This window comes from Amblyomma mixtum, chromosome 4, assembly GCF_055824585.1.
Source record: "Amblyomma mixtum isolate Tamu chromosome 4, ASM5582458v1, whole genome shotgun sequence".
NCBI classification, from domain to species: domain Eukaryota; kingdom Metazoa; phylum Arthropoda; class Arachnida; order Ixodida; family Ixodidae; genus Amblyomma; species Amblyomma mixtum.
Genome location: NC_143015.1, coordinates 140344925 through 140366714, shown reverse-complemented (window position 1 = coordinate 140366714; position 21790 = coordinate 140344925). Strand labels below are relative to the sequence as shown.

Here is a 21790-nt window from a genome sequence, read left to right as displayed (position 1 = left end):
ACAGCTGGAAACAGACAAGCCTGCTCTCTACAGTTTACATGGATGGACAAGAAGCAGCACCCGCGACCTATTGAAATTACGAACGTGTTGCGAAAACACACTTCTATCACTCTGAACCTAAGGAAGAGCCTAAGTTTGGTTTGGTTTATTGGGGTTTAACGTCCCAAAGCAACTAAGGCTGTGAGGGACGTCGTAGTGAAGGGCTCCGGAAATTTCGACCACCTGGGGTTCTTTAACGTGCACTGACAACGCACAGTACACGGGCTTCTAGAATTTCGCCTTCATCGAAATGCGGCCGCCGCGGCCGTGATCGAACCCGCGTCTTTCGGGCCAGCAGCCGAGCGCCGTAACCACTTAGCCACCATTGCGCGGAAGAGCCTAAGTATTTGTAAGTTGTGTAGCGTTATAACTCATTCTTCGAATAACTGCGAAAGGAAGGCATAGCGAAACGGGAGAAAGACTTGAGGAGATGAATATTGCTAAAAACGCGTATAAGTCCAGGCCACGGTTAAGTGAAGATGAGTGCCACTACCGTAGGCGACGGCGTGGTACGCTGACAGATGGGGCTGAGAAGCTTGGCTGCAGATATCACATTCGGTTCAGGCAGCATAATACACTAAGATAGTACTTCACAGGATGATGGTTTATGGTTTATTGGGGTTTAACGTCCCAAAGCGACTGAGGCTATGAGAGACGCCGTAGTGAAGGGCTCCGGAAATTTCGACCACCTGGGGTTCTTTAACGTGCACTGACATCGCACAGCACACGGGCCTCTACAATTTCGCCTTCAAGAAATTCAGTCGCCGCGGCCGGGATCGAACCTGCGTCTTTCGGGTCAGCAGCAGAGCGCCGTAACCACTGAGCCACCGCGGCGGGGCACTTCACAGGATGAGAACGCTGACCTCGGCTGCCAGGATGATGGGACACGGGGGCCGGCAGTCCACGCGGCGGAAGGATGAATCACTGGAACGTAGCGGTAGTGGCAACTGGGAATCTGAGGCGCCAGCCTTGTGAACACTATCTCAGCATATCGCGACCAGTACGCGAAGCTTCTTCTTGATATCAAGATTCCCATCCCATAAACAAAAAAAATCACTGCGGCTCTTCCTGATTGCACCGACCACCACGAGCATCCGAAGAGTGTCTTATTACTGACATATCAAGATACAAAAGCAACTGCAGCGGATTGGCTTTCTCGCAGCCCAATGGAGTACTTGCCTTTGCGCTAAATTTGAATTGTCTATTCTAAGTGAGCATAATGTTGTCCTCCTGACTAGTTTTTATTTGCGACGATTATTTCTTTAAACAGAATGGTAATAGTCTACGTGTTAATAGTCTGGGGGAGGGGGGGGGGGGGAGGGATGGGCAAAGAAGACAGTGTCGAAGTACTCAATCAGGCGCTGAAACTCTGGGACTGAGAACTGGTGTTTCGTGAAGTCGCTGGTGTCTATCGGTCTCAAAAAGGGGTCCTCATCATCTTACGGCAGGTTGTCGGCAGGCGCTCATGATAGGATATCCGAATCGGTGTGGGTACGGCCTCACATGTGGACTATGGTTATGTTGAACTTGGAACTCCTGGAGGCGCAGATTCCATCCATCTGGAGGGGCAGCCCGAGCAGTCTTTCAAACTGGCAAGGTTGTGTATGCGTGTGCGTATGCGTGCACGCGCGGGTGTGCGTGTGCGTGAAAGCGGCCTGTTCATTACAAAGCCCTCTTTACCAGTAATTAAAAATTCCGCAATACATCGATTTAAGCATCTATCGTAAGCTGCCCAGTTGATCCGAAGTCTGTTGTGAATTGCACTTTTATCCAGGCCACTTTCATTCTTAGGTAGACAAGATACATCTCAAACCGGCGAACAAATGACAATCAGCAGAAATATCCAAAACCGTAATTCAAATTGAAACAAAATACGCTCCTTTCCGAAACACACAGTACTCTACCATAACCACATTTATCAACAGAAACTACCTCCAAACTATTTGACTACCTTGGGGTAATTCGTCTATATCAAAACCACAGCTTCAAATGATCCTGATAACTGCAAGAACCGTTGTCGACAATGTCATGCAACGCTTACTCGAAGTTCACGTCCAGGTAATTCCCTGCCAAATCTTTGTATTCATAGCGCTCATCATCACACAAGGAGTTGGGGGGGGGGGGGGGGGGGGGAGGGCACTTGTTATCTTCTTAAATTTACTTTTACAAATCAACATCCAAGCATATATCTCCAGTGCCGCAAGAGACGAAAGAGCACTGAACTCTCTCAACTTTCATTTCCCCTCTGAATGTTGCAAATTCTTCCCCATCTGCACAGGAGCGAACATACAAACGTACAGACTTATCATACTCATTATATCTCATTTTTTATTAGCTGAGCCATCCAAGAAAAAAAATCATGACTTACCTTTCTCGTACAATAATAGTACTTAACGGCTGTTTCAATGGATTCTGCTCTGACAGTACCAATATTTTATTTTTTTCTTGTTTCTTTTCTGCTTTGCAACATAATATTTATCTTTTTTTCCCTACTACGTATTGGATTAGCCGTTTACTTAGTGGCAGTCGGGGGGTCACTTTTCTTTTAATTCTTTTCACAGTCCCACCATAGGATTAGTACCAGTACAGGGGCCTCTAGCATTTCGCCTCCATTGAAATGCGAACACCACGGCCGGAATCGAACCCGCATCTTTCGTTTTATCAGCCTACCGCCAGGACCACTACGTAGGCTTACAGCACATAAATGTAGTGCCTTTGCGATTGCGCTAGAAGGTAGTGGATTGTTTCAAATTGCTGTACAGATACTAACCTCTCGAGGAGGAAGGTCAGGAAGTGCAACACAACTTGTAACCACCCATGGCTATAAGGATAGCAGTACAGGCTTAAAGGGGCCGCCAAACACATTCTCAGTGCAATGTTTTCCCTGTTGGTTGCATAGAATGAGTTATAGTGATGCTACTAGCATTGGTCGTACCGCGTATATTCTGGTTTTTAATATTTTAATTACCTCACAAAAACAAATTCATGGCGCTGATGGTGTCACCACACAGTGGCGGTTTTCAGCACTGGATCTGACATCACCGGGCGTGAGCTTGATGATTGGAGAAACAGTAGATATACTGCAAAGTGCGTTAATAAATGAATATACGTTTTGTAATGTTTTGGGGCTTTGTATTAGATCAACAGAACCAACACGTTTGCCTTACGTAAAAGCACTTCGAAGGAACCAAAACCAAAAACCACTACCAGAGGCTCTGGCTATTGTTCTGCATCGCAGGACTTTTCACCTCTCAGTAATCTATGATCTAGGAAACATCACTGTATTTGAGAACGGCTTGGCTGAATCGACTTGATCGATTCTACAAGCGTTCGTTTCGGTCCCAAGTAAGGACACAAATAAAAAAGAAATACGTTTCACATTTACCAGTGCGCATCGGCAGCTTAATGAGTATCACCGGGCGTGGCCGCCAGATGGCACCACGTTCCAGTCATCTGCGCGCAGTGGCAGGGCACGATACGCGGGGGCGGTAGCGGCCCGCGCTACGCTAAAATGTACCTCGCGCTCTAGTTTCAATAACTCAGTGAACGCCATTGATCAAGCCGCCGCGGTGGCTCAGTGGCTATGGTTCTCGGCTGCTGACCCAAAAGACGCGGGTTCGATCCCGGCCGCGGCGGCTGGAATTTCTTTGGAGGAGAAATTCTAGAGGCCCGTGTACTGTGCGATGTCAGTGCACGTTAAAGAACTCCAGGTGGTCGAAATTTCCGGAGCCCTTCACTACGGCGTCTCTCATAGCCTGAGTCGCTTTGGGACGTTAAACCCCATAAACCAAACCAAACCAAGCCATTGATCAATGTTCCCTTCAGCGCCGTCGACGTGACGGTGAAGCATCGCTGTGCCAGCTGGGCGCTCACATGGATATTGTAACCATGGGAACGACGCTGCCAGCCTTGGCAAGAATGAGTTACAGCGAACAGGAAACAATGACGTACAAACTTCCGCGACGTACTCAGATAGGCTGTTCTGATTGGTCTTCTCCCAGCGTCGTCATTGGGAGAGCGAAATGGGAATGAGAATCGTCGCCAAAATCGAGTTGAGGGCAGCATTTTGTTTGCTTGTATTTAGAAATTGCTTCATTGAATAACTCCTGTTCGTGTGCACCGATTCCTGTAATTCTTTTTGAATCAGCATCTGCGCGACATAAAGAATCCATTTGAAGTATAGCTGACATCCCTTCAAGCCGTGTTTCGCAGCCCCTTCAACAAAATCCCTTGTTTCAAAAGTTGTTTCTTGCCAGTTATGAGTCATGGGGTAGATATATGCAGACTAATTAAAGGCATGAAATTGTATCTTGGGCAATGCAGACAGCTGTCATAAGAAAATTAATTGGGATGAAATTATTGAATGGCGCAAAGGAACAAACACAGGAAGACATGCAGACAAAGAGCGCCTAGTCTCCGATAGAAAGAGACGTTAAACCCCATGTGTTTGTTCATTTGCACCATTCAAAAATTTCGTGCTGTACAAACTAGTCGAACAGCAAGCACTCCTGAAAGAATTGCGATAAAGTCCCCAAAGCCAAATTTGTGCACACTCAATTTTTTTTAACACTCCAAGGTTACGCCGACCAGAAAAACTATTGCCCTAACAAGAGTTAGCCTGAACACATGGCTTGCTGAGAGATTAAAGTAGAGGCACAGTTCCCTGCATCTTCTCGCGTTTGAGTGATTGTAGTTTCATTTGCGAAAAAAGACATTGTTTTATACGCTCCAGAATCACAAGACACGCAACTAGTCGTGGCTTTCTACAGCACACAAAAATGACTACCTGACAAATGGAACAAGGACTACAAGGACTACGGGCTCTTAACAAGCCATTGTTAAGAGCCCACCCTGTGTTGTGTTGCCTCTTGTTTGAGGCTGCGCCGAAACAAGATTTTCGTATGCATCCGCGAATCCACACCGGTTAGGCAAAATACGTTATGTTGCTACGGCTACTTATCCTGGACGCTTTTAGCGCATCTCTCGTCTAACCATTTATTCTTGCGAACAGATAAGCGAAAACAGAGAATGGGTTGTAACATTTACAGCACACGTCACATGGAAACATGGTACGCTCCCAAAGCGCGCACTAACTACGGTCAACAAATGTTATGCCACACGCTGCCATTTTTCTTAAACTCATTAGAAACTCAGTCACAACCTATCTCTCCTTTTAACTGGCTCATTCTGGATTCCTTTTTATTGTTTTCTTTGCTTTGCCGTAGTATACTCTGACGCCATGAATACCTAACCAATTTTCTTTGCTTTTTAGTAACTTATTATTTATACTTGTGAATTTCGAAGCTGTTTTATTTGTATCATTTTATACTATACGCTTTCTATAATTTAATTCTTTTCAGCATTCTATTCTTTATTTTTTTGCCAGTATGTATTTCTGTTATAGAATGTTCACTAATTTTTTTTTTTCGTTTATCCATTATTGTATCTTTGTGTTCTCTTTATTGTGCATAGTGCCATTTCTGTAGGGGGTTCAGACCATGTTAAGCCAAATTCGTTTGGCTTTTTGTCTGCACTCCCGTCATTTGTACATGTATAGATGCAAATAAACTTGAATTGAATTCAATTGAATTGAGAAGCTTCGGCCGAGATTCCTCACTCTGGCCTTCTTTTCCTCTTTTCTTGACCTAGTTCTCTCAAACATGCGATACCGAGTCGCCGAACTTGCGCCGCTGTTGCAACTTGCCTGGACATACACATGATACAGAGGATAGAGGAACTACTCAGCTTTGTTTACGCCCACCATTTTAGGAATCTGCGAGCCCATTCTTTGGACTCTGTCACCCCTTGACATTTCCTCACTATGGGTAAACTGTTTGTTATTATCGTAACCTGATTACAGTCTTCCTCAACATAAAAGACGGTTGTACCAAGCTTAGCTCTGAAAACGGAACTTCCCATAGCTTCTGAATCATGCCCGTAACGCTGTGGGCGACCATTCGAAGATACTAGAGATAGTAGGCGTGTTGCTCCCTTGCTTGTAAAGCAGACGAGCGTAATATGTCTAGGCAGCAGCGCGTGAACTATAATTTGGTGCATTCATAGTCAAAGTAGCAACGCCTTCTTATTAATTCATAATTAAATTATTTTATCCCCTGTTATTGCAACAGCGGTTTAAAATCCAGAAAGATAGCGGTGCCTTCAAAGATAACTTGGTAACTATGCGGATGCTAAAGTCAACATGAGAATGGAATCCGATAGGAAGAGATTTCACGTTGGTTCCAACTTTTGTTTCCTCTTGCATGTGTGTGTGTGTGACGGTTTCTTTGCAATTGCCTGTCCATCAACCGCCATATTCGGACAGGCGGCTTCAGTAGCATGCGCCGACATTTCTATACGTCATAATTTAACGCAAAATCATTAAGCCTTCAGTGCAGCGCAGAACCCGTTGGTGCCGCAGCAGTCCTTGCAAGAAAATGCGGATTAGTCGAAAAGGTAGTGACGTCACGCGTGGAGCGGATGATTTGAAAAGTGAATAAAACACGATATAAAACGTGAATCTGTATCTGGTTTAAGGTTTATGAAGTTTAACGCCCCAAAGCAACTCAAGTCATGAGAGACACCGTAGTGGAGGGTTCCGGATAGCTTCGACCACCTGGGGTTCTTAACGTGCACTGACATCGCACATCCCACGTGCCTCTAATATCACGCCGCAATCAAAATGCAACAGCCGGGGCCGGAATCGAACCCGCGTCTTCCGGGTCAGCAGCCGAGCACGATAACCACTGAGTCATCGTGGTGGCTAGAAGCCTGAGAATGATGTTGCAACATATTTAAACGCCATTATGGCATGCAATAATGTAAACTAAATAATTAAGCCAAAAAAGACGGGAATCGAACCCATGCCCCTTGGATCCCACATCAGACGCGCCACCCCTGAGCCTCCGAAGAACATTCGTCCTGCTTTGATAAAAGGAAGCATTTTGTGCATTCTTCGGCACTACTGGTGTTTGCGAAATGGAGTTGAAAGAGGACCTCACATAGATAAAGGAAGCCATTATCGCTATCACATCATACACTTAGCGGCGCTTAAGTGGGTCTCGATTTTTTGTTACCGTTGATTTTGACTTTCTATTAGGTTCGAGTCAAGAAACTGGGTCTTTCACAACCCATTGAGAAGGCTGTTATGAGTCACAAGGTCACATGACGAATGATTAATTTATTGCCACCTGCCAAGGCGGGAAGGTTGATCACAATCTGGTTGCCACGTTATCACCTCCAGTGGAGGGGGGCAGATTGTGGAACGTCAAGTGTACGTTTTCGACCAATCAGTGAGTTTTGTGACACCAGAAATTGGCAGGTTTGGTGGGCCGGCCAGTCTAAGCGTATCGCATTAAAAGTGACAGATCATAGCTGCTTTCTCTTCTAATATTAGTTCTGCTCTCAGGGCAGTTATTAAAGGTGCCGTCAATATACATTGATGTAGCAGCAATAATACAGAAGCTGTGTGTGCCCTCGGTAACCTGAAGCCATCTTTGACACAACAGACACCGTTGAGTAGTTCAAAAGAAATACGAATACTTTTTTTGGGAATAGACAAGAGTTGCGCGATCTATAGGTTTATTTCGAACACTATATTCATAAAAAGAAAGCGTACAGTCAAAATAAAGTGTTCATTTTTGTTCAAGGATGCACGCTGTCAGATGAAATAACATATTTTTGTTCAGTAATATTCTAAATTGATCAACACCACAAAATAAATAAATTAATAACAATAAATAAAATCCCCTGTGTCCTTTGGTTTCTGTGGCTGTTCGCTTCACTCATATTTATAACGAGCCCCTCATTCCCCTTCCCTTGTTTGCTTAATTGCTTAGCGAGGGCCTCGGTTCTGGCAGCCTTGACGCCATAGGAAGCATAAGAGGGTTCTAACACAGCTTCCACCCTCACCGTTCGATGACGTTCTACGTCACACCAGCGGTAACTCAGGACGTTTACGTCCGCCGCTTACGAACATGGGTGGCGCTGATGAACACTTTCAAGGTTAGGTTGTTTGTAAACATAAAAACCCCCGTACGAAGAAGATCTGACAGCCGTCGCCGTAGCTCAGAGGTAGAGCACCGGACACGTAATTCGGAGGTCGTGGGTTCGGATCCCACCGGCGGCATGTGGCTTGTTTTTCTTCTGCTTTTCTAATCAATTAGCTTTAAGCGATAACATATTCAGTAATATTCTAAATTGATCAACACCACAAAATAAGTAAATTAAAAAAAAAATCCCCTGTGTCCTTTGGTTTATGTGGCTCTTGGCTTCACTCGTATTTTTGTTGAGGTACATTCTGTCAACTACAATGTTGTTCGCTCTGTCTTTGCTCGAAGCAATAAGAGATTAGGTGGCAACCAGAAGACTTCCTTGCAAAGATAACAGTTCTGCCAGGGAAATGCGTATGTGAAGTTCCTTGTGTATCCCTCCATACATAAACACTCGCATTTTTCCCTTTGCCACGAAGCTTATCAGCAGGAACGTGTTGAAAATAAAAAGAAAATGTGAGCGAAGTTATCACCTGTTTTCGCAGCTCACAGGGTATAGTTATATTTTGCTTTTATTTTATTGTCGCTTCTCAAAGCGGTATATAAGAAGAGTGAGCTCTAGCTCATAAGAAACTGCCCGGAGTTATCCATCGGCCACAAGATGCGCGTGCATGTTACGACGCTTTCTTTGTCTCTGGCTTTGACAACCGCTATATGCTACAGCATAGTTCAGCGACCGAAAATCATATTTGAATCACGTAAGTGTTCAAAATGGTAAGCAGAGTCATCGTATAAATAGAATCAGATGGGTTTGGGACCACCGTGAGTAGACGTAGTACCTTGGGCAAAGCGTTCATTCTGGCGACCATTGTTTGGCATATTCCTCTGCTCTGCTTCTCACGGCCAGTTTTATTGGTTTGGTTCACTACGGGTTTAACGTCCCTATGTGACTCAGGCTATGAGGGACGCCGTAGTGAATGGCTGCGGAAATTTCAAACACCTGGGGTTCTCTGAAGTGCGCTGATATCACACAGCATAATGCCAATTTTAGCCTTTTTCCTGAGGTATATGCAGCTTTAGGCATGCGACAACGCTATCCACATTCTTTTTGAAGGGCGGGTAACTTCATCTGGAGATCACGAAATTGATGCTCGTCTGAAACGCCCTGTTCTAAACAGAACGCCACAGCAGTCAATAAGCAAAGGCCAGAGTACTTAGCGAGCATGGTGGTCCGACAAATTCTCCTTCTGCATAGTGATGCCTCAGAGGAGAGCAACGTGGAACCATTCATTGTCTATGGAACTCTGTACAGTCATCCACACACCGGTCCAGAGAACTCGCATAGGAGGAATATAAGTGTGTCCTTTTCAAATGGGCCTTACCTTGCATGCACATTCCAGTGGATTGTGTTTAAACTCCTTGCGCTTTTGAAGTCTGTATAGGCCGCAGGTAGTAGTCATTGTCATAAATAAAGAAATCAGTGCGCCGCTCAAGCGCTCCAGAGAAGTGTATGGACGACTGTACAGGATCAAAATTGGTGTTTGATCATTGTGGTCCTTCATATTTATTTTGGCTTGTACTGGGTTGACTAAAGACATTTGCTTGCAATTATGTTTCTGTTAAATTTGCTCCTGCAGTGAATAGAAAAACAATGATTGCGCAACCGCTAGTTGAAGGACTTAGACGTTCCTTCAATTTCTTTTCTTGTTCTCTGAGGAACGCTATTGAGGCCAAAAGCGCTGGCTTAAGTATTGACCATGCACGAGAAAGCGATATGTACAGGGTCGTTCAAAAGTTCCCAGGCCACAGGGACTGCTTTTGAGCAGTATAGTCAGACAGTTAAGACACCCGCGAAGCTCATATTATTTCTAGAGGGCATAAGAAACATCGCACTAACCTTCTACAGCCTTGATAGCTTTATCGGCATCTTAAGTGCCAGGATATATCTAAGAAAAGCCAACCTTGTGGCCTGAGAACTTTTGACCAACACTGTACCTCCTTAGGATTTCAACCTTCCGTTCGTGCGCAGCGCGAGCTCGCTTGAACCACGACTACACTATAATCAGCACGCAATAGACTCCGTTTCAGTTTCCTTACGCGGTTTGTTTTGTCGGTGTTCGGAGATGTTACAATTCCGTCGTGCTCTTAAACTACACCCGAAATGTAAAATAATCTCACCGCGTAAAATAATCTCACCCGGCAAAGTTGGCCAAGCCAACTTTGCCAGTAGTATATTAATGTTCCTAAAGAGCCAAGACTGACGTAACATTCTTCAGCGTGTTCGCAAAGGCTGGCAGTGTTACGACAACTCCCCACATTCATCAACCAAGAAACAGTTGATCATGTCCTGTGGCGCCAACCGGCTCGACTGTCAGTACCGCCTTCTGCCTAAAATCATGTCCTATTGTACTTCGCATGAATTATTTATGAACGCCATCTCGATGGCTCACTAATTATGTCACTCGGCTGCTGCCCCAAATAGAGGCGGGTGCGAACCCGGTGCGGCATTCGCATTTCGATGGAGATAAAATGCTAGGGACTAGTCTACTTTGCTAAATCAGTGCACTTTAAAGAACCTACGGTCGCCGAAATTATCCGGAGCCCTATACTATGGCGTCACTTATAGACTGACGAAACGTCTCTTTGAAGTCTACGATCTTTGAAAATCTTGCCATAGTGTAATATCAGAATTTGTTGTATATGAGGATTGTTTATACAACTACATGATGAAATAATCGAGCGGTTATTTTTATCTAACTCTGTATTGGCTCTAACATGCATCGTTCATTCCAGCCTCATTTTTGTCGTCGTTGCCCTTTGAAGTAAAGCTTAGATATGAGCGTTTACTTTTCGACCTTCATTGGCAAAATGAAACTTACATTACAAGCACATAAAAAATATTTTATTGCCAGTTTCAGGACAGCCCTTTTCCCTTCTCACATATGTTTGTACGCCTTTCAATTGCAGATTGTTTCCGTTTCTATATATTTAACGCAAGCATAGTAGTATACCAGCTGTTTTTTGTATACAGATGAAAGTTCATGTTTCCTTTCAAAAACCTCTTTTTCTGAAATGAATAACTTTCAGTTGACTGTCAAACCGAGGGCGGTAACTTGGCGAATGGTCACTCGATAACCCCGAACCACACCTGCGTGAAGTTCTTCTGCGACATGGGCGAAATTTTTCGGGAGGGGTAAGTATTTCTATTCTAAACTAAGAGGCCAACTTCCAATTAGCACTTACCTCTCAGTGTCGGCTTATTTGTATTCTCCTTGAGAGAAGCGTATGAGAGTGCATTAACCTGGTCGAAGCTGCTGATATGAAGAACCCACACTGTAAAAATAGTTCTCGCATAGTTTCGTGAAGTGCTTCCTTGAAATGAACGCTGAACCAGTACAGTTAGTGTTAAACATATCGCTGTTGACATCCCTTCTCGAGCGAAAAATTCCAATTAACCATCTGAGAATTAAGAAACAAGGTATCGCAATAAAACTGATCCAAGGCTCGGAAAGATATCTGTGCGCATTTCGAGGGCAGAACTGGAGGCATGTTTCTACGGTGTACAGTCAGTATGGCTGTTCTTTACAACCTGCCTGATTAGCGACACAAAAGCAATATTTCTGGTTCAATGAGCGAAGTAACGGACATGGGCATGCGCAATCACGGCAAGCAGGCTGAAGTAGCTCAGAAAACTAGATGGGGTGTTGTTTCAATCAAATAAATACACGTCAGAGCAGAACCAGCAGCTAACCCGAGTTTCTTGACAAAAATGTCCGCGGCTGAAGCGCAGATTTCTCCTCAGCAGCTATCCAAGATGGATGGCTGGATAGATGGATAGGTAACCTGGAAGTGCAGCCTTTGCAGGTGTAGTATAAAATTTTCTTTGTTTCGTTCTATCCTGCGTGGCCTCGCGCGCGGCGTTGTTATTACTGTGGGCTCGGTTTGGCAAACTGCATTACCCATTCCGAAAAAGTGTATGACAAAATTACCATCACTCCACAATACATGTTTGTTTTGCCGCCACCCTAACGAGCACTGTGCACGCGAAGTAAAATCTGTGAATGCGCAGCCAGCACAAAACGGTGTATCCACTGACACATCAAAACTACTTTAGCGTTTCGTATAGTGAAATGCTTAATGTACATAACATTTACCACATAAATTTGGTTATATTGCGCTTTGTGTAGGTGTCCTCCTAATGATTTCGCCAGCGACCCGTTTTGCTTGGCTATGCCCGGCCCAGGACCGGATTTCCCAGACTGCTGCCCAAGGTATTACTGCGAGTAACGGGAAAGAAGACACCACTGATATTTCGAGTTGCACCGAACTCAGAAGATGTTTCATCCTTCTGACCACAGTTGAACCCTAATTATGTAGCAGAGGAAGCGAACGACTGCCAATTTTCTTCTGGTTTTCCATCTGAACTAGACCTAAGCGGGACAGCGAATTCGCACTGTGGTACCCTGCTGTGGTAGCATGTAGTTCATGATTGCAAGCCCGCCGCCGAGAACTGTCAAGTATTTTGAACTGTCAAGTATAGTTGCATAACTACGCCTTCTTGCACGTACACATGCCAAGCCGGCAGTTAAACATGCACAGGGCCACTCTCGATGTTTTTACAACAGCATATGCGAACCAGGGGGGCCAGCCACATTGACCTGTCAACGACTCGATGTAAGCTTGTTGATGTTTACCGCGGGATGTCCGCGTAGTTTGCAGCATCTCGTAATGTAAGCCCCATTCTTGTCTCTTGGGGGATACTATGCACTGTACTTGCTATAGTGCTGCACGTATGTACGACTTGTTGAAAATTTTATTGTCTACTACAGTATTATTCACGATTGTTGCTATTTTTTGCCTTGTGCTAGTATGCAATGTATATGTTTCCTGGGCCTTAGCCCATGTGCTTGTAAAAGATTCAGGCCTGGTGGACATCCAGCATTCGGAAAATAAAATCTGACCTTTTCTTGTTCTTCAAGCGTCAGTACTTGAATGAAAATCCATTACAGGGATAAGAATCCCGTGACTAAAACGCACATCCCACTTCAAACATTACGTAACGATCACACGTCAGTTGACCAATGGAGAAATGGAAAACGTGTGAAGGCACCTAGGGACACCTCCGTCTGGATTGCAATGATGCAGTTAAAACCCTGTGAGGTTTCCCAAGAAGCACAATGCACGAGTATGCAAAATTTCATGGCTTAAACTTTCATTCAAAGAGCTCGAAGGCATATTTCACAAAATACGCCGTTTCTTCTGGCAACACCGCCTCAGCAATTGCATTACTTGCGTGTTAATGCTTGTATATTAGCTGCGGCGCCCGTTCAGGGTGTAAATACCATCAAAGTTTTCGCCCATTGCTGTGGTGAAGGATCATGCCGACGGCTGCCACTCTCCGGAAAGCATTAAACGAATGTCATTATATGTGGTCGAGTTGGAAAACATACTGCGGGTTTGAAAGGTTTTCTATCCTGGAACGGATAAGAAAAAGCAAGAAACACCGCGATGTTGTCACGCGTCGGCAAATAAAAACTGAAATCGTTTTAAAGCTTAAACATGCAGAAATGCGTCGAACATTAGTTTGGTTTTGTGCAAAGCAAAATCAATTTGAGCAGCTTTTAACACACACTGCATATTCCCTCTTGTTTCAATGCCAGCACTTGACGTTGCGTCTACTGGGGGGATCTAAAATGACCCCGAACCGTTTTCGTTCCGAGAAAAGACAGCTTCCTAGGGTGCGGTGAAATTTGAAAACCCAATTCTAGAAAACTACTGCACACAACCTAGAGACCATGTACAGATTTGAATAAATATGGATGGTTATCAGACCTGCCAAATGTTCTTGCGTTTTGTAACAGAGAGCAGAATCTTCCACCTATAATATGCGTGATTTTATTCGCTCTAGGTATTATTTGGTTGCCAAAAAGCCTGCCACTTTTCGGTGCGGAAAAACTTTCCACACGTTTGCCAAAGGCAGCAAGTCGACCAGAAACACCACGAAATGCGGTCTATGGTTTGCTTAGTGGACACGCACTAAAAATGATCGTTATTAGCGCAGACCTACGAAAATAAATATATTTAGGGTTCCAGTCATCTGAAAATTCTATCTATAGCGCACCTTTTAGTGCATCTGAGGTCCTTGCAACTTACTCAAAGAACCACTGAACACTCTGTAAACCTAGTCAGCAAGGACGTTGGGTTCTAAGTACAAACGGACTCAAGAAAAGCTGAGGCGCTCAATTTGGCTATTTCTTTGTTATGTTGGTTGCTGTTGTCACGCATGTTAACTAGCACATACACACAGACACGGACATAGGGCCCTGTTCCATCTGTCTCTGACCGTGTCTTTCTATACCCGCTAGTTAACATGTGTGATAGCGCCACAAAATATATTATAAAAGGTTATATATGCAGTAGCCACCACTCACTGTAGACATGAACATGAAAAAAAAATAATGTTTCCTCCGGCTGTGATCACGACTTCTGTAAAAGTTCTGTTAATGGGCGTGGAAAAGATGCGCTCCAGCATTATTATTTTTATGTGAAATTTTAGATCGTTCTACAATCCATCTTGCCCTCAGCTTAATCGCTTGAACTGCTCTGGAAAAAGGCTGTAGCGAACGTGGCGAGTAGTGATTACGGTATCTCAAGAGGAGTGTAATAAGAACTCAGTGGCGTTTCCTGTTACCAAGAAAAGTTTGTATTTTGCTTCAGACACAAGATTTATCAGTGAGAGCTTGGTTCGGAATGACAAAAGCAGCAGCAGAAAAATTATCTCCTATATCTTATTTTTTGGGGGTGCGCAGGACTCCCAGTATAGAATTTATTCTTTTTAAGGGTGGGGGGGGGGGGGGGGGGGAGGCTAAGTGCCACTTACCTAAGAACCATAAAAAGGGGGATCGAGTGGATTCTCACAGCAACTGCAAAGAGACGGATCACAGCGACCATTCTGAGCACAATGCGCACCCTTGGAGTGTTGCTCTCAGCCTTTGTGGCTCTTGTAATACTTCATTGCAAGACCAGTGAAGGGAGACCGGAGCTCATATTCGAATCAAGTAAGTCGGCGAGCAGAAGTGGTCGACAAACAAATATTTAATGTTCAGTGCGTTTGGATTTACTGCGAGTGACGTGTCTCCGCTAAACTGAAAAATACGTTTTCTCTTCTCGTTCATTTTGATCATTTTTTGCGTCCATATCTCGCCGTGCTTAGTGTGTGACATTCCCTGCATCTATTTTGGTTCGCGCTAAGACCCAGTCCTGAGACGCGCAGTCCAGCGCCATTTGACGGCTGTCACGTTTTTTTCCGACTAAGAGAGACCAACACATTCACTTGGCGTGACTGTAACTTAACCCGCGACACACATAACTCAACAGGACAGAGGAATTCTTCGGCCAGCTTAGGTGAAGTCTTCCTGGCAACCTTCTTGCGAAAACAGACCATGTTAGAGCAGTTTATTCCGAATAGGCCGACCGTGAAGTGAAGTGCATATTGCAACCGCGCAAAACGATGCAGGACGAAGAGAGGAAAGCACAGGACAAGACGCGGAACTTCAACTGAAGTTTACTACAGGAAAACCACATTTATACAGGAATCGTAATCACACCTGAAAAACAGCCGACACCATCAAATAACGTTTTTATGCAGTAGGCTTTACAAAGCCTACTGCATAAAAAAACAAAATGACCGTTGCATCAGCTCCACTTCAGTATCTTTATCCAAGGAAGAATTTAACTATCTAGATGCTAACTTGTGCCACGCGCGCCCACGTGCCTGTGTTATTTGATGGTGTCGGCTGTTTATCAGGTGTGATTACGATTCCTGTATAAATGCGGTTTTCCTGTACTAAACCTTAGTTGAAGTTCCGCGTCTTGTCCTGTGCTTTCCTCTCTTCGTCCTGCGTCGTTTTGCGCGGTTGCAATATGCACTCCATTGTCAACCACCAACTAGCCCGCCTTCACTTGTTACAGACGCTGAAGGGGTAAGCTAAAAATAGCTTTAGAGTGTAATGAGCAGTTAAAAAGGCACTCTTCAAGCGGAGCAAAAAAAAATAATGTGATGCCGGCCTTTGCAGAACAAAAAAAAATGAAGGTTTAATGAGAGTTGAGCATTACATAGTGATTCAAACCCATTGACTTCCTCTGTTTAGAGAAATTAAATCGAAAAAAAATTATATATTATAAATAACCACTCCCTCCTACTCGACCCTTGCGCTTTTGGCACCACGTGAACCATTAAAGGGCAGCGACCTGAATATTTGTAGAAATACCATAAATATGTCCCATGATTATGATAATAGTGCCCTGAACGACAAAGACTACCAATGAATTTTTTAACACCGAGCTTGTTCTGCAAGTGAAAGCGACAGTTAGGATGAGATTGGTTACGCTAGCTCAAATCTAATAATTAAAAACTTTAGGCACTCTTTATTCTCCGTTTACTCGGCAAAAATACCTATTATATTGCGAAGCTTTCTGTTAGGTCGACGTAATTAGGAGACCTAAAATATGGTTGTAAATGAAGAAAACTAGGAAACTTGGCCTGGCGTAATTACCCGTCAGCTGTTGGTAGATCGCGTGAGCTCGATAGGAGCCGGGTAAAGTTCTGCATGGTATAAAGGTGACATATTTCTTTCAAATCATCTAAAAGAAACTTATGCAGAACCTGTTCACTTTCACGCTTGAGTGTAAAGCTCTCATTCAGCGGTGAAATTGGCGCAGTGGGCGTTGCCGGCTCGAGAAATTCGCAATTGGTCGAATGGGATCGTGACGTGGCACATTGAACTGCGGAATGAGAATGATTAAACTTTCCCTTTAATTGAGGCTTTGAGGTCGCAGCTTACGTAATTATGACATAACAGATTTAAACTGAATTAACTGCGTTCAAACCATAACTACAGCAATTGATTGCGAACGAGCACATGACTCTTTGGCAAACACGCAATGCCAAGACCTCTGAAGCACATTCGTTTAAGTCGAAGGGACCGCATGAGTTCATTGTATTGCATCACGTGGTCTAGCATGCCTGCTGATATATCGTATTGAGAAATTGCTGCTAATTAAGAAAAGTAAGTAGCAAATAACCATTAACGCTGTCGCCGCATACTTTTGGAGCTGCGCTTAAGTGTTTCTCTAATTTTAGTGATAAGAATAAAATCATTTTTTGTCTGCTTTAAGACACAAGAAATTAGTCTGTAAAGTGTTTGCTTTACAACTAAATATTTTTTTTAGCATGTACATAGTTAAAGCTTTCTTAGGCTTGGTTTGCTTTGGTTTATGGGGGTTTAACGTCCCAAAGCGACTGAGGCAATGAGGGACGCCGTAGTGGAGGGCTCCAGAAATTTCGACCACCTGGGGTTCTTTAACGTGCACTGACATCGCACAGTAAACCTTTCTAAGAAAATGAACATTTCCGGGTTTCATCATTTTAAGCGTCTTAATTTTTTTTGACAACCCATTTCTGAATAAACGAAATCAGTAAACGATGAAATCACGAACCTAGTTAATTGTACAAGCTCCTAGAGAAAAGTGCATTAGAGCCATATTGTAAAAGCATTCTAAATGTTTTACCATCTAAACAATTAGAAGGCCCACTATTTTTGCCGGGATGATAACTTTCATACTCGCAAAAAAAAAAATACCGCTATATCAAAGACAATTCAAGTATATAGATCTTATCTTCCAATAAAAATCTTGCACTCTAAAACTCATTACTAGTTTAAAAATAAATTACTTGGCCAACATCACAGAATACAATTATGTTTGTTTCGTTGGCATGCCCTTTCCAGTAGCAGTAGGCTTACATTTGTGTTTAGCAATGTTGCAAATACTGCCGTTGTGAAAATATTTCATTTCGGTTAAAGAAACCCACCATTATTTCTGGTTTCAAATTTTAACTGTGGCATTTAAAATTCTTCAGTTTTGCTTTTTCGGTGCGCAACAGCCATTTTCTGGCGATACTCTTCTAATGTAAGTCCACGTTGGTAAAGAAGAGAATTCTATTTCTGCCCACCGTTTTCAGATAACTGCAATTACGAAGGAGGGGAATTGGTGAATGGCGCATCGATAACTCTCAACCGTACCTGCGTCAAAGTGTCGTGCGAGAGGGGCAGACTGCGGCAGGAAGAGTAAGTATTCTCATTTTGTAGTGAGAATCGACCCTTCAAATAGCGCTGATTTCTTGTATACACCTGTTTCTTGATATTACTCCTAGTAACGTGCATGAAACCATGTGAGCCCCTTCAACCTCTTCTTGTGAAAATGACTGTTCTCATGCTAGTGTAAGATGTACAGGGTCAGTCAAAAGTTCCAAGGCCACAGGATTTGCTTTTGGTCTGCATAGTCGGGCGTTTGAGGTACCCTCGAAGCTTGAAATTTCTGTACACAATAGAAGAAGGATCGTTCTACCATATGAGAACCTTGATAGCTTTATCGGAATCTTAGGTGCCAGGATATACCGATGAAAAGCGAAACATGTGGCCTGGGAACTTTTGACCAACCCTGTACATACGTGTAAAACCAAGGTGGTCCGTCTTAGCGATGCAATAAAGCGGGAATGTAACAGTACACTTAATTTTGGACCAGCATTGAAAAAGCCTACGCGTGGCCAAGAATGACGGCTTCTAGAGGTCTCTAAAGCATTCTTTTTCATCTAAAAAAAATCTTGTTTGCTCTGTATAATTACGTGCAGCAGAACAGGCTTGTTCGGGCAGCGTGGTGCCTACCTGATCTTGCACGCAACATGTCAGGCTTTAAAAGTGCACCAGCCCCTTACGAAAGGACGTAGCTCAAAACATGTTTTTTAGTTGCGTACGCAGCAAGTGAGCTTATTTGTTTCATTTTCTTTTTCAGTGTTACCCTGCACACAGTCGGCCTATCTTTCCCTCCAGTGTAAAGTGAGCGGACGTGGTCGCTTTACGATAACAGCAAGCGAGTTGAAAAGGTCGAAAAAACAGACAGTTTTAAAAGTCTATATTTCATGGGGGAATCTGCCAACTGGCGTTGACTTCTACTCCAGAAGCAGCACTAACGTAGCTGATTATTTTTATTTTTACTATTACCAATACTACCTTTCAGTGGAATGAGATGCTTTTACCTGGGTCATTAATAGCACAAGCGGTGCAGCCTAAATCCGGGCCCTCACAACAGTTTCGATATTTACTATGCATTTTAAGGCCCATAAATTCAAGGCGTACTATAGCCATCAAAATACATTGACATATTGTTGCCAGATATTTCAGCTAGTGCAAAAAATTTAGCTCATAAACTTTCCTAACTAACCTAATGTTTCCTGCTAACAAATGGGATAGGAATCCTACTTATTCTACTGAGTGGTCAAAAAGATTGTTCAGTGAGCAATAATTTAGTCCAATGGTATGTTCTGAAAAAAAAAAAACACAGTCAGACGTAAGGTGCACCTAGAGGACCATACTGAAATTTCGAAGTAGGTTTTTAACACGAATGATTATTTAATTGTTTTTTACATGCATTTGAAACAAAAATCGAAGCTTTTTCTTGTACAAGCACTCTGCTAAACTTTGGAACAGATTACATGAGACGGTGATTTCGCTTTCTTTCTTGTGTGGCTCGGCCGCCTAATTACGATGGCACTTGGTAACAGATAAATTCAAATCAAACAAGATAGTAGTATGAGCAGTGGTTTATTGCATGTAGTCGGCAGGTTTTTTAGGTCTTGTTTTCGAACGCTATTCGTTCCATCATTTTCGCTAAATTTTTTGAAGAAATGCCAGATTTCAAACTCTGGTTCCTTTTCCTTTTTCCCACAATCGCTGATTACGAATAGGATGATGTCATGATGTAAAATACCATTCCAATCCATTAACTCAATTAGAGTTGTGGGCACGAACGTAGAAAAGAGTAAATTTATTCTGTGCGTATTTTACAAAAAAAAATCTCTAAAGGACCCACCAAAGTATGAGGTAAACGAGTGGAAAGATGTACAATGCTTGAGCCTTCGCAAAAATAGGCATAGGTTAGAGTGTGTACTATGTTTTATTATGATTATTATGATAGCTGAGCGGCCCCTATCAAGATTGAACGCTACTAACTTTGTTTACCAAAACACAGTGCTCGTTTAGATACCGGTACTCACTTTCATTATGCCTCGGGAAATTCTTTGAGTACTAGAGCTTTGAACCGTTAAATGTCTTATTTTTCTTTTTTTTTAGGTGTCCACGTATCGATTTCCAGAACGACCCATACTGCGGGGCTCTGAACGGAACGGGACCTGACTTCCCGGAGTGCTGCCCATCCTATTATTGCGAGGATAGAGAAAGCACTCAGCACTGATAGATCGAAGCGAAATGAAAAGTGAAGATGCTCAACCGCTAAGATCAACAATGAGAGCATAAAAAGAATCATTTGAAATTTTTCACTGTTTCACGTCTCATTTCTCGAAAGCAGAAAAACACAATGGTTTTCGTCATACCATTGAATGCACTAGAATAGTAAGTAATCCACCGTTCAAAGAAAATAGTAGCCCTATTTTTTTTTAACATCTTAATCAAAAGAGCAGGACGTGCTAACTACCCTCTGGTACGATAAGACGACGAGTACTACTATATAAACTGGCAATGGGAAATTCTCCATTGTTTCGCTCGCAGAACGAAACGTCGAGATCGTGAGAGGAGAAGGAAGCTCCTCCATTTTGGCGCAGAAAGTCAACAACAAATTCCTTGGTTTGGTTTGGTTTGGTTTATGGGGTTTAACGTCCCAAAGCGTCTCCGGCTATGAGAGACGCCGTAGTGAATGACTCCATAATAATATCGACCACCTGGGGTTCTTTAACGTGCACGGACATCGCACAGCACACGGGCCTCTAGAATATCGCCTCCATCGAAATTCTGATCAAAGAGAACAAAGAGAGACATAAAAGAGAACAGAAAAGGTCTTTGTGGGAGTACACGTAACAGGGTGTACCGCATGCATTGGGGAAGCACCTCACGAAAAACAAGGTTTCCCTGATTTGCGACTAGAACATAAAGGGAGTGCCTTAATCTAGTAATTCCTGGGAGTATTAAGCATGTTGGCCAATCTGGAGACGTCCATTGCAATAACCCTTTATTAGGAGGGAAAAAGGATTTCTATCCATCGTCTTCCCCTTCCTTGTAATAGGCAGGCAAAAAACGTAAATGATATTCTTTGGCTTTTACAATGTACTAATTGCATGAGACATCGTTACCCAGGTACTGCAGATAGTGTGCAAGATTATGGAATAAAAGGGCTGATAGCGCCACTAAGCATAGTAAGAGGTAGCGCTTAAGGTTTGCGTACACGGCGTGGCCATTTGGCAAGAAGGATTGTGCTTTTGATGCTAAACACGGCTTCGTCCCAATGCATTGAGACAATTCCAAGATGTCCCCACGCATGGCGTGCAAAAAAAAGAAACAAATTAGAGAATTTTGGAGGATACAGATTTTTACTGAAATAAAATGTCCGCGTGCATAGTCCAGAGACGCTCTTCAGCGGTCGTATTAACCTGTGCATTGGGAAGAGGTTTATTTTTTACTTTGGATAGTTACAGGAAGAGCGATCAGTACCCTTGCGTTAGACCCATCAGCCAGGCCACGTTGAACAATCCTATTATATACAACTGAAAGGGTACCGCTGTGTTGAAAAGCCAATATTGTGCTGCCTAAGGCAGTCTCTCGACTACCAACTCTATAAAAGCCAGTGTTTTAAACAGTAGTGCTGATGCACCTGATTGTGAAATTTGAGAGTGTAGGCAGCAACTACAACTGGAA

General features: G+C 43.4%; 1 protein-coding gene and 1 long non-coding RNA gene across 2 annotated transcripts; both read left to right on the top strand.

The window, feature by feature from the left end:
* The first annotated feature begins 8644 nt into the window (after positions 1 to 8644).
* On the top strand, positions 8645 to 12999 carry LOC149348473 (uncharacterized). Its single transcript, XM_089588114.1, has 3 exons — positions 8645 to 8785; positions 11115 to 11220; positions 12215 to 12999. The coding sequence occupies exons 1-3, from the start codon at positions 8689 to 8691 to the stop codon at positions 12312 to 12314; spliced, it is 303 nt and encodes a 100-aa protein (XP_089444240.1). The 5' UTR covers positions 8645 to 8688; the 3' UTR covers positions 12315 to 12999.
* A 2885-nt stretch (positions 13000 to 15884) lies between these two features.
* Positions 15885 to 20418, top strand: LOC149348472 (uncharacterized). Its single transcript, XR_016292257.1, has 2 exons — positions 15885 to 18154; positions 20216 to 20418. It is a non-coding gene; the product is annotated as an uncharacterized LOC149348472 (long non-coding RNA).
* The last annotated feature ends 1372 nt before the right edge of the window (positions 20419 to 21790 follow it).

Coding starts and splice junctions, on each gene's coding strand:
- LOC149348473 (XM_089588114.1), top strand. CDS start 8,689: ATGCGCGTGCATGTTACGACGCTTTCTTTGTCTCTGGCTTTGACAACC. Junction 8,786..11,114: donor GAAAATCATATTTGAATCAC/GTAAGTGTTCAA, acceptor AATAACTTTCAG/TTGACTGTCAAACCGAGGGC. Junction 11,221..12,214: donor GGCGAAATTTTTCGGGAGGG/GTAAGTATTTCT, acceptor CGCTTTGTGTAG/GTGTCCTCCTAATGATTTCG.